We start from the raw sequence: 13371 nt of genomic DNA on the forward strand, positions 1-13371 counted from the left end.
ATTTTACTGGGATGTCTCTCCCATAGGAGCTAGGGCTCGAAATGATTACTGAATGTTGGCCACAGAAAGCTTCTGGAACGTGATAGTACCAGTGATGAACTGGATGATGTAATCAACACCACAAGCCTCACAGGAATTTGTGATGCTCAGACAAATATTGTATTGAATCAGTTCTCAGTGAAACAGGAGATTTGGAAGGGAGAGAGAACCTATTTTAAGGTGGTATTTGCAATGAAGGTGTGCTTCTGTTTTATAGATAAATGAGACCAACAGAGAGCTGCTGGAGATAGCAGCAGCCCTGCTGCTCCTTCTCCTGTGCTGTCTGACTCTGCAGTACGGTTATTCAGGGAGCTGGATCAACAAGCCTTCTAGAAAAAACTGCCATGAGTTTTTCTGCCATTTTAGCTTCTGGTGAAAGCACATGGCCAAGGAATCAGGTAGGAAGGTAGAGCAGAAAGCTCATTCCTTGCAGGAGTGACCACCTATTATTAGATTGACTAATTTGTAATAGAGAAGCACTTCCTAAAGTTCCCCAACAGACTGAGTTAGGTAGAGGGCAATTTGAGGTTGAGAACAGTTATATTTCCAGTCATGTGGGTTCACATCTTGTAAGGATGATAATATGGCACAGAGCCATCTTTATAATAAAGTCACACATAAATAAACTTCGGTTCATGGTCAGTAACATAACTTTCAGGCAGAAATATTTTTTGTCATGGGTGAAAAGAATCCAAGTAGGAGGAAGACAAAGGCAGAAAACAGCATGTTGTCAAAGGATAGTGTGGTCCAATTTATTGCCTCAGCTGAACCTCTGTGAAACTGTGTCCAGTGGAAGAGGTATTTACTGCACTAGCAGTGTATGCAGGGGAAAGGCCCTTAAACAGGCACAAGGAAAGAAATTAAGGGAAAATCTTTTCTTCTGCTGAACAGCAAGATGCAGTTCAGGCAAAATCTTCCAAGCTAACACTTACTTCTTCTAGAGGCTAATTCCTATGTTCAGTTTCCTGATACCACGAATTTGCCAAATGACATTCTGAATAGCGTCTCTCCTCGTTACCTGTGTAATTAACCACATGAGCTGTGGAATGTGTCTTACCATACAAGTGTCCAGATCCTCCAAACGTTCTATCTCTGTCAACTCCTCAACTGTGATCATGGAGCGTTTAGTGGGTTTTTCTTCAGCTAACTCAATCTCCAGTGATTCTTGCTGTGGAAGTGGTTTGCCACGTCTGGTCAAATGGTCAGCCTGGAGATAAAGCAGGATCACACAGGTCAAGCTTGAAAAAGACAAAGAGAACCCAACCAGAAAGTTTACAGAATTTCAGTGATCAGAGCTTCTGGAAAGCTCAGTTATGTTGGTTAGTCCTCACACTGGGTTTGTCTTATATTGAAAATGAAAGTGTGTAAGGGAAGCTTCTTCTTGAGCCATTTTTTTTTTTTTAATTAACAAAGGCATGTACAATGCTTTTATAATGCCAATATAATTTTCATAATTAGTCAATGGCCAAAATGTTATAATCTGCTATTCACAAAAACAACAGTTTTAAATACCTCAGTTCTGTTTCATTGAAGAAATGGACAGAGAAAAGCTGTAACAACAGTAAAGTCTATTTTTAGACCTGCATAGCAAAAACTGCCACTAGGACCACAGGGAATGTTATATAAACCACCCTGGATTGTATTTGGAATGGAGTGGGCTCATGATGTCATGAAACTGATGAAATATTTTCTAGTTCTTTTGATAACTGAAGAGAATACTAAACAAACATTTCACTTGCTAAAAGCAAATATTTGAAGATCAGCTGTCCCAAATCAGTTGGTCACAGAAGTCTTCAGAGAGGCAGCTAGGGAGAGCTGTAGTCCACTGCTTCACATCAGCACAACTTGGGACAACCAGTGGACTGCTATTTTGTTAAACATCAAAAAAAGTAAACACATGATCTGAGTCAATTGTAGCTCATTTAGTCTGGTGTTTACTTAGGAAAAGCAACTGGAGAACTGCTATGAATTTATCTTCAAGCATAGTAAAATAGCTGCAATAATAATTAATGCTAATTGTCATCTCCTTAGGTCTGAGGTCTTGTTAAACAAGGTTTATTTTTCAAAGTTGCCTCAAACACTGCTATGCCAATGCAACAAACACAGACATTTGTGGGTGGTTGAATTAGTAGAACATGACACTCCAATTTAAGGAGCTGGCTGAGAACTGCATCAGTGCATTTAATCTTTGTGTACTAAGAACTAGCTGCCAGCTCTCAGATTGCAGCTGTCAGCTGAAGATTAACAGTGTCAAATTAGACTGGAATTTCTCTAGCAGTGTTTTTGAGATCAGTACTCATCAAGGTTTTCATCAGGGCTACACTATCTCAAAGAACCTGCAGATAACAGAAACACTGCAGAGTTAAATGGTGAAAGGGACATGTTAGTCACGTAGGCCAAAACGGATCACAAAGCAAATCAACCCAACCCAAAATGTACAATCACTCCTTAGAAACCAAGAGCACTGGCAAATAGCCAATTTCACAATCCTGAAAAGTAACAAGTGTCCAAAAGCCTTTAACAGGAGGGAGGTCAAGCAAACCTTGTCCTAAAAATGAGCTACCACTGAAACTCTGACAAAAAGGAAGAAATTCTTATATTCTTGGCTATGTAAATACAAGGAATAAGGAATAGCAGGAGAAAAACAATTTCACTCCTGTGTATGGCGCTGGTTAAAACTCTTAAATAGTCTGTCTGGTTCTGGAAACCACAATTTAAAAAGTGACTTCTTAAACAGCTGGAAAAATTGCAGAGTATTTTCAGTGAAGTGACTCAAAGGCTGGAGAAAATGACGTACTGTGCAGGAACCAGGATGTGTCCAGGTTGTGCAATGCCACTGGACAGAAACAGCCCAGTCACTGCTCATTCCAGCTGAGCCTCCTCCAGGACAAACTGGAGCTCATTCATGTGGTCTCTCCCACAGCAGGCTGTTGCTGCTGCAGAGCTCCAGAGACCAGAGGCTGTACCTTTACACAAAGCTGCTCTGTATTACAAAATGCATGCTCAAATAACTCAGTCTTATTAAAAGATAAGGGGTGGGGGGACAGAAAGAGTGATTTGTTTTATGCGTGTGAGGACTTTCACAGAGAGGAAATAAGGAGAAATATATATAATTCCCTTATCTTGGAGAGAAAAGTTTCTGAAAAAATTCATGACTGCAAGTTGAAGCCAGTGAAATTTCAATTAGAAATGAAGAGCAACTTTAATCAGAACTACCACCCACTAAGTTCTTTAAAAACAGAGTACTGGATTGTCCTTACAAAGCCCCATTGCATTAGAAGCAAAAAAGTTTTCTGTGGATACACAGTTGTTGATTTCTTCTACTCTTAATGAGGCAACTATCTCTATATTAAATATCTGTGCCTCCCAACAGCTCAGGACATTCAAGTAACAGTGCTTTCTTTCCTACATTCTTAGTCCTTTCTCTTCAAACTTGACACCTATGCTTCTGAAGTAACCTCAGAACATACTCATTCAGGGAACAAGGTCCCAGCCGTGCCTAAAGAATTCTAAAGAATGAAATCTTACCTCTCATATCATGAGCAACCAAGCCTAACACTCTCACCTTGATAAATACCAGGACTGTTCTTAACTAATGACTCAATGCTGCATCCTGATGGCATTTTTAGCTCTAGATCTGACAACAGCTCAAAAGGTAATAGGACAAGTATATAATGCTGTCTCTTGTAAGGTTGTATCTTTCTTACAACAGAAGCAAGAGCCCCAAAATTATATTTCAAAAGATGCCAGGATGTCAATGAAAATAAGAAAAATTTCAAAATAGAGCTGTCAAAGGAGAAACTGAACAAGTTATGAATATAAATGGCATTGCTGAGATCTGGCATATTAGATATCAACCAATAAAAAACTCACCAGTTTGTGATGGCAATGGGAAAGTGCATCCAGGATCTCATCTACAACTCGGTCAGACAGGAAAGAAGCCACTGTCAGCTTTACTTCACTGTGTGAAGATTAAAAATGAGAGAACTTCTTAATTCACGCAGGAGATTTTTGTCTTTATTACACATTCAACAGTGTGACGATTATCCACAGTGCTGTCATTTTATTTGAAGTAAAACATTAGAGGGTGTCAGGATACATGACTGCAGGTTTCAGAAATAAACTCATGAATCACACAATAAACACAGGAGCCTCTGTACCATATTTAACCTGCTTCTAACAGTTTTCCATGAGATGAAATGAAAACAACTGTGTAAGAGAGTTGAATAAAAATAAGAAGTGAAACTCAGAGAGGAGTACTCCACCACTAAAATCAGACAAACACGAATCTCAGACGAATGGGATTAGGATAGCGCAGGCTTTATAACACTACTCCACTGAAAAACTACAGTCCATTCATTTCCTCAATTCCTTTTTGTGTTGCTCAGTTGGTAAGAAGAAGTGTACAATGTTGTTTCTTCAGTCAATGCCATCACAACTTTGCTTCCCCTTTTGCTTTAGATAACCACTTTCTGTCTCAAGAACTTCATGTCAGCCATTTTTCCACTCCACAGCCATACACTGAACACCACCACACCTGCACACTGAGCTTATTTCCCTAGTAACTCCCTCCCAAGGAAATGTGTACCTTGAATTGCTCCCTTGGGGTCCCATTTTTGATGACAGCACCAAATGCTCTGGCTGTGGAGGGCAGCTAATGTGGAGTCAACAAGTATGACTGCCTGAGCTGCAGCCCAAAGCCCCACCTCTGCTGCCCCTGCTTTCAACCCAGCTCTTTCAACTGGCACGTGCCAGCAGGTGGCACGATTTTAGTTTACGGTTTTTATATGTGGACTGAGCTGTATTGGTTTAACAAAGCTATTTCTGCCTAGGGCTAGCACTATTGCTGCATTGAGCCTGGAGAAAAAGGTAAGGAACTCCTTGGAAAGGCAATGCAATTCATAGGGAGGTAGAATGGTGGCCAAGCCACAGTGGGAAGAGAATGAGAGTGAAGGAATCTCCCTCAGCTACCAACATTAATTTCAAATAATATAAGGTAGAAAAGATCACAGTGTGGCAACCCTCACCTCGCTGACAGTTCCAGCTTCTACAAGTAGAAGAGGCAGTATTACTGTCTTGGAGCCAAGATTTATTTGATAGGACTGAAGTGCAGAAAACTTACTCCCTCAACCATTTTAAACACTGAAGGTATATTTAAAGTCTTTAACACTATTTCCTGCCTATTTTGCTGCACTCTGCCAAACTAATTCCCAAGTCTTACTGTTTCCTTCCTCCTCAGAGATATTAGCATCTCAATGCAAAATGTCATGCTTTTCAAGCATCAGGCATAAAGGAACTGAAAAAGGTTTAGGTACAGGTAAACCACATTATACAGTGTAAATATATTCTCTAGTATACATTCAATATGGAGAGAAAAAAGCAGTAAAATACCAGGTAAAAGCCTTTTCTTTTTTACAGAACAAACTAAGAGTTATTTAGGGTAATGGTTTCTGCTCCAGGTTTGTGGTTTGAATATCCAAGTTTCCAATTTTTAAGTACATCTGTCTGCTGTGCACAACTCCCACACAAAGTCTTAAAGTGATTGCTACAGCTATAGGACAAGACCAAATGTAACAGACAAAGCACTGCCACCACTCAAAGCAAATAGTGCAATTTCCTTCTATTACATTAATCCATGAGAAAATAAAGCTTTTTTTAAAAAAAATCAGTCATTAAAATGTTAATTGTGTACCACAACCCAAATCTTTCACTAAATAAGGGAGCACATGCATTAATGATCTAAGTTAACATCCCTAGAGATTCCAAACATATGAATCTAAGCTCCCAAGACCTGTAGGACAATTTCCTGCTCTTTGAACTCTGCAATATAATTTCTTGGGAGCCACAAAAGCATTCCAAAATACTTCTACTATACAAGCACACAAACACAGAACCCAAAACCCAAAACCCAAATTCCAATTTTGTTAGATTAGTCTTCTAAAGTACCTAATTTTATTGAGGATATCAATTCCAGATTGCTCCAAGAGGACATTTTTTACAAAAGTGCGTGGGATGGAAATCTTCTCAGTGCTGGCCTCAATGAGGTCTTCACGGATGTGAGCCTTCTTCATTACATTTGGGCAAAGGTTTTCTGCTGCATCCACCATAGACTCAAGGAGTGTCTGCAGCACAGTAAGCAAAAAATAACATTAGATACTGAGATTTACTTTAGCTGGGAAGTGACAGCATTTTTCTGGTGAATAGCACTATGACACTTTTAGACTTGTAGTTTTTACAATTCTTCTTCCTGCTTTCCAATCCATTTTGCATCCAGCTGCAATACAAGACATTTTACAAAATATAGCTTTGAGAATCAACACACTTGTTCAGAAAATGACCCGCAACTGTACTTGTTTGCCTTTTCAAATATGAAACATTTACATCTCTCTGTGTGGAACTGTCAGAACAAATTAGCTTCCCTTGTGCACCCACCACTGCAGTGGATGCTCTGCTGCAGCTGCCTTCCCTCTAAACTGTGCCCTGAATCACCAATTTTCATCAGTGCTCCGGACCTGCCAATTTGTAAGAAGCATCAGTAAATGAGGAAGGGAGACTCCTGAGAGCTCAGCATGCTGTAGATGGCTGGAATATACCAGCTGAATATTAACTAGCTACAAGCGTGATCTGCAACTGGCATGCAAACCTTTAATAAATGGATCTTATTTATATACATGTAAATCTACAGCAAACTTTAGGTGTACCCAACAGTTTTTATTTTCACAGAATCACAGAATGGGTGAAAGGTTGAAAGGGACCACTGAAGGTCATCTAGTCCAACCTCCCTGCTCCAGGGTTTCCCTAGAGCACATGGCACACAATTATGTGCAGACAGTTTTAGAGTACCTCCAGTGAGGGAGACTCCACACCCTCTTTGGGTAGCCTGCTCCAGTGCATGGTCACCCACAGAGGAAAAATCCAAAGGAGGGTGGAAAAACAAAGCCAGGAACAGACCAGAGCCCAGTTTACTGAAATGGGTCAACTTGTGTCCGACAAGACTGAGGGTTGAGAATCAAACAGTAAAAGGTATTTACAAATAAAAAAAAGAAACAACATTTCCTTGGAATGGTGTACTAGGTAAGCCTAGATATTACCTAGGCATTTGTAAATTCCACAAAAATAAGAACTGCACCCCTTGAAAACTGCTGATTTCTTTTTTTCTTCTCAATCCCATACCACAGGTAAGTGACCACAGATTCAACTCCATTGTATCAGAGCTTTTTTTCTCTTTGCACAGCCTTACCATAATTTCCTTATGCAGAAATCAGAAAAAAACCACCATTGCTGCATAAAAATTTCAATTATTCAAAGCAGTATCTTTCAGTCTGTAGCTTTTACAGTCTGAAAAAAGCCAACAAAGCAACACAAAGCAGCCACAGCGTACGGGAAAGTCCAATCTTCACAACATTTGATTTAGAGTTATAAGGGACAACTGCCATTATAGCTAATAATATATCTTGTTGCTGGGTTCTCAAGATGCCCTTTAAGAACTCTTCCCACACTCCCTCCTTCAATCCTCAAGCAGATTGAGGGGCAGCATGAGTAATGAAGAGACTTTCAAGCCTCTGTGGCCATATCCCCATGGGGGAGGAAGAACTTAAATGTTAGAGTAAACTGAGCCAAGTAAACTACTACTGACAGTTCCTGACATATCCATTTTTTTTCATAGCATTTATTCACTGGTGCAATTGTATAGTTTATTGTGAAAAAATTCCCTGGTCTCTCAAGAGTTACTGATGAATTGCAATCATAAAAGTGATAGACTTGCTATGTTGAATTACAATTGCAGTCTAAGCAGGTTCTTTCAAAACAGATTATGTGAAAAAATGCTCTGTGAAGGCATCACTGGGAAGTAGTTGGAAAAGACTAGACCTTTCTTGAAATTTCCAAAACCAATTTTTACTCAAAAAACTGAGAGAATGTGCAATTTAAAAGTCAAATAGAGTTTGGATCTTATCTTTAATTGCACAACTGAACATAATTTCTTCAATGGCGGATTTTAGCGGTTGATTTCACATGACTTATCTACAGAAGGTATCTACAGAAACCTTTCCTTGCCTCCTAATTCCACGCCCAAACCTTTCAATGACGGAAAGCCATTGCTACCAATATTGACTGTGACAGGACACACCTTTCAGTCACAGGGCTGCAAGTACCAGGCACCAGGTGAAAGAAAATAACAAAGTACTACCCACAGTTAAAGAATCTTAACATTCAGGAGAAAGATACAGTGAGGTAAAGGACTGAAGAATGATGATATCAAAATGAAAAATGGAACAAGTGATGGAGCCAACAAACCCTTTGCACTAGGACAAAATTTAGGAAGAGTATTTTGAGCACTCCTGTTGCTACAAAACAGTTGTGTTTGTATAGGTTCCACTTGTCTTGCTTATTTTCCCTTGGGTCTTTTCTGACTAAATAAAGCATCTCCAGGTTCTGTGTGTCCACAGTGACACCAGCAGGAGAAGAAAAAGGCAAGGGTCTTGCTATAATTTCTCCTCTGGTCAACTCATTCCATATATTGTTTTTTCTTACTCTAACTCCTTTCTTCAGCACTACTCCTTTCCTTGAGTTTAAAAGAAAAAAATTATCTCTTATTTACCTAAAATATGTTCATTGGCTTTAACCAATTTCCAAACTTCTTTTTAGAATCACACACGAGTTGCTATGGAAACCAAAAATCAAAACTCCTCTTACAGTGCACAGGATTTTTTCCCCCCAACAATTGCAGAACTGTCCTTATGTGAGCTCCCTTATCTATCCTAACAAATGATAAATTGCTTATGATGTTTTGAATTGACCTAAACAACTGGGGAAAAAATTAGTCTAATCCATGTTCAACACTTCCTCCTCCACACATGGAACTTAAAAGGAAACCTTTCCACCTCTAAGTGAAAATTAATAAAAATGAGTATTGGAGTATATGAAGAGCATTATGACTACAGTTTTTTGAATGCCACACAGATCAAAAGTAAATGTAGAAGTTGGAATGGTTGAGCTAAAGTGTTTTTGTTGTAAATGCATAAAAGTATAAATGGAAGACACATTAATTCAGGAACATTTCAAATGTTGAAGAGGCACTTTTTTTTTTACCCTCTGTAAGACTGTCCAAGATGAACTTATTTAAGTGCATGAGCCCAGCACAACGGGCTGACCTGACTGCTCCTGTCTCAGTAATACCCCAGAAGTTCCACTGGGAAGAAGCTTACGGATAAATCACTTTTATGTCTGCAGAAATCTTCACCTTATTTCATATAATGGGGAAAGGGAGAAACATACTAAAAATAGAGCACCATTTTCCTCCTCATTAACTTCTTAATTTCAAAAAAGTAATTAGTAATATGGCATTATTATTGTTCTTCATTATAGTCCCACTGACTGAAGTATTTTCATGTTTCAATTGAAAGATCAATGAATCTGAAGGTTGTAAAGTGTTTAAATACTGCAGGCAAAGCAGCTTAGTCATAAACAGAAGTTGATCTGAGCTGCCCCAGAGCCATATTTTTAAATTCATCAGTTTCCATGCAGATCGCAACTGTCGTTACAATTTTTCCACCTTGTCTTCTTCCTGGATTGATACCTTTACACATGCTGTATTGATGGTTCTTCTTTGCCTGTTACACAAGAAGAGCAAACATAACTGAAGGTTCAAGTTTCTGAGCAGGAGCTGGCTTGGCTGAGCACACAGGTGAGAACATTTACAGATCAATGACATCTATTTCAAGAACTGTGAGAAGATTCCCTGTAAAGCTGCCTGTACCAATTCTTTGGGTATCTCAATACCTACAAGTTACCCAAATCAAACAGCAAAGTGAAAATCCTGCAGCAGGTTCAAAAGTGCCACTGAGAAAAAAAATCTGCCATGGAGTCTATAAAAAAGCAACTTTCACTCTACTACTCCTTAACTACTGAGCACTTCTCTCCACGGCATGAGGCTTCTTAGGGTGCTTGAGAAATGCCTTTATAAAAGACTGAAGGAGCAATTGATTAGCCTTCCCCTTCTAGCAGATGAAAGAAAGATGATAATAAACAGTATATGTTCCTTCTGCTCACTGAAAACACTAAAGCAACTTTTATTCCAGCTGGGAAAAAAATCCAAATAACAAGGCTCAAAGTTGTAAGAAACTAAAAATGGAAAGACAGCTAGCTTACATTCAAATCTACTGAGAAGAAAAATTAAGTGTGGCACATTTGAATTTAGCAACAGAAAACCTCAGGTTTAGTTATTTCTGCATGTGAGAGATGGCAACACATCTATCCACAGACCTTAAGCTGCTCGTCCACGACTCTTGTGACTTCTCCAGCCATGGATTCAAGTGTCTCTTGGATTGGATTGGAGAGTGAACCATTTGCTCCTGCCCAAGAAGCTCCACCGAGGTGATACAGATTTGGTAAGAGCTGTAAGACAGAAAGAATATCTTCAGAAGATAGGCTCATCACTGTCTTCGAACCAGGACAAACAGCAGGAAATGTCTTTGGCTAAATCAAAGTCTTCATGTATTAGAATTATCTTACCAATTTAAATGCTACCAATAGCTGGTCATCTGAAGAAAATACTCTTTTGTGACACATATTATTATTTTCACTGCCCAAAAAGAGAAAAGCTGCAAGCACAGAACTGCTCTCAGCATTGCCAGTGTGCTGGGAAAGACTTACTGTTTTGGAGTTTTTAGCATCCCTCATCAGTCGTTCTGCACATTTGACATCCTCCTGGACAGCATCCACACCACAGTTTCTTAAAGAGTTGAGATGATCTTGCACTTTTACACATATTCTGTCAATCATCTACTTGAACAAAAGAAATACAAAAGATAAAACATCAGAACGTTGGTCAAACACAACCTTAATCCAGCCCAGGTATTAAATCAATAGTAGCATGATGAGATTTGCAGTGACAATATAACAACCTGGACAGGAATGATAAGACCCTGGAAGTATGTCAATAGTATTGAAGGAAAGAACTACATCTCATAAAGACACCCCTAAGCATTGCAAAAATAAATAAAACTTTACCATCAAGAAAAATAAATGCTATGGAATATTTCCCCCATGGTAACCTCCAGGATAACTGCAAATAATCAACAAGTTATCCTATTTAAGTGTTACTCTGGTTTTTGGATCAAATTCAATGTTGAAAATGTTGATATACCTAAGAATAGGGTCTAAAGGTCTCTGAATTGTTAAGAAGTTCAGACAGTAAAATAAAACTCTGTCACTACCCACTCAACAAACACCAACAGCGATTTCTCCAGTCTAAGCAAAATGCAACCGCGTAGGCTCCTGCAGTATTCTTTCAAAATGCAAATATTCCTAGTTGCAAGGGAATTAAAACTATCAAAGCAGAAGTTTCCATCAGACATTTCACAGTGGGATAAATTGAGCTTAATCTGTACCCACAAGACAGTTCATTCAACATGCTGCATGTGCAGGGCAGGTGGTATATCTGTATCTTACAAGACAAACCACTAAGAATGCCTGACACATAGTCAGCTTTGATTAAGATATATGAGGCAGGGAGATATAATAGTTAAAAGTCTTTATCAGCCCACTTAGCATACATTAGAGCCAGCTATTTGACATTTTGAAGCAACATCTGAGCACATGCACCATCATATAAAGTCTACTGTGCTAGCATCTTATATCATTAGCAATGAGAACAGAAATAATTTCACAGCATGCTCCTTTTTGGATCCACATGACTCTTTCTCTTCAAAGGATTTTGGGTGGGTATTTTTTTTACAAGTACAAAAAGCTAATTAATTATTAGGCAGTAGAAAGTCTCATTGGGACATCTGGACAGAAAAAAACACATACAGGGAATAATAATGCAATTCTGTCATACTAGAGAATCTTTTTCAGCTCTATTTTAAAACTGTTTTAAAAATCCATCCTTATTGTACACAATTTAACACAGAAATTGTGTACAATAAATTACATTTCCTGAAACTTGATGTGTATGTGGTATTGCAGAGAAACACAACTAAAATCAACTAGCTATAAAAAAATCTAAACTTATTTCATGTAGAAATTATTAACTTTGGGGAGAAAGTGGCATTGGAACAGAAAAATTACTAGAATAAAACAACTGCTCTTGCAGATTTTAGTGCCAGTATATGGCCATATACCATTTTCTCTCTCGAGAGGTTAGACTACAATTTCAGCTTCCAGTAACAAAACACTGTCCCACTGAATTTTAATAACACAGGTAGAGCACAAGTAAACCAAACTGTTCCTGGTTTCAACAGTAGTTTACTGGGTAATATCTTGAATCCTTCTCTACATGGTACTGCTGTATAGAAGACCTTTATCTCACAAACGCTTTGCTTCCAAATATATGGTCATAGATAATTATTATTTCTTGGGAAACAGTATAACCTGCAAGGTATGTCATAAAAGTATTCAGAATGAGAGAGACCTTCCTTCTCAAGTAGATTTTAGGCACTGAATGCCCATGAAGTAACAAATTCTCACCTGCTGAGTTGTGCTAGTTACAATGCCTTGCTGCAGTCGATATGCTTGCTCCTGTAGGTACTTCCTGGTCTCATGGTTACGAAGCAAATAGTTTTCTATCTAAAAAAAAAACCAAACAAAAAACTAGAAAAAAGGTCAGATTAGGAAACGATTTGAGTCTTCACACTGTAATTTGCTTTCAATTTTGCTGCCGTGTCAGAATTGAGGACTGACAAGAAAAGCTGCCTAATTAATTGTTTATCATCTGCAAGTTTTATTTTGTGTGCCTTGGTGGTTAAAAACTACATTGGTGAATACTAATTCACTCACAAACTAGTGAAACATGGTTAAACATTGTGCTTTTGCCAGTGTTTTCTGAAAGAGTATTCGATTTTGAGCAATTTAGCAAGTTATGCTGACAAGGATTAGATCCTGTTTGAGAAATATCTGAAAGGACTCTTAACTGTTAGGTGTTGTAGAGATCATGATGACTCAAGATATTTGATTAATTTCTTTTAGATGTCTTTGGCCCGCTGCAAAGACACATATTTGAATAGCAGGATGTAAGAAGAGAAAATAAACTATCTAAAAGTGATAGTGCAGCCTCAGTTCACATGTTGGTTAATAAAGCTAAGCAGTACAGAAGCACTTTTAGAGACAAGTGATTCCTACATACAGGCCACCACAACTGTCACCAGTAGCAAGCACCCATCATCAACCAGCTTCATGGCACACAGAGTTACCCCCTAGCCCTGCTCTATCAAACTTAGTCAAGCCAAAACCACCTATTAGCAAACTGTTCAAGGTTCATCAAAGATGGTGCATCTGGTCTGAGAGAGAGAAGGGAGGAAGGATGAGTGGAGTGGTCAGCAGGCTGTGAGGCTG

At 38.7% G+C, this 13371-nt stretch overlaps 1 protein-coding gene across 1 annotated transcript in view; it reads right to left on the reverse strand.

The window, feature by feature from the left end:
• Nucleotides 1-13371, reverse strand: part of CARMIL1 (capping protein regulator and myosin 1 linker 1) — a 192017-nt gene that overhangs the window by 40851 nt on the left and 137795 nt on the right. The window contains exons 24-29 of the mRNA XM_033053339.1: nucleotides 12508-12606; nucleotides 10693-10821; nucleotides 10303-10434; nucleotides 5986-6161; nucleotides 3913-4000; nucleotides 1097-1246 (exon numbers count right to left, since the gene is read on the reverse strand). Coding sequence (XP_032909230.1) covers nucleotides 1097-1246; nucleotides 3913-4000; nucleotides 5986-6161; nucleotides 10303-10434; nucleotides 10693-10821; nucleotides 12508-12606 — 774 coding nt within the window. The remainder of the gene's footprint in view (nucleotides 1-1096; nucleotides 1247-3912; nucleotides 4001-5985; nucleotides 6162-10302; nucleotides 10435-10692; nucleotides 10822-12507; nucleotides 12607-13371) is intronic.

This window comes from Catharus ustulatus, chromosome 1 (genome assembly GCF_009819885.2).
Source record: "Catharus ustulatus isolate bCatUst1 chromosome 1, bCatUst1.pri.v2, whole genome shotgun sequence".
Classification (NCBI taxonomy): Eukaryota; Metazoa; Chordata; class Aves; order Passeriformes; family Turdidae; genus Catharus; species Catharus ustulatus.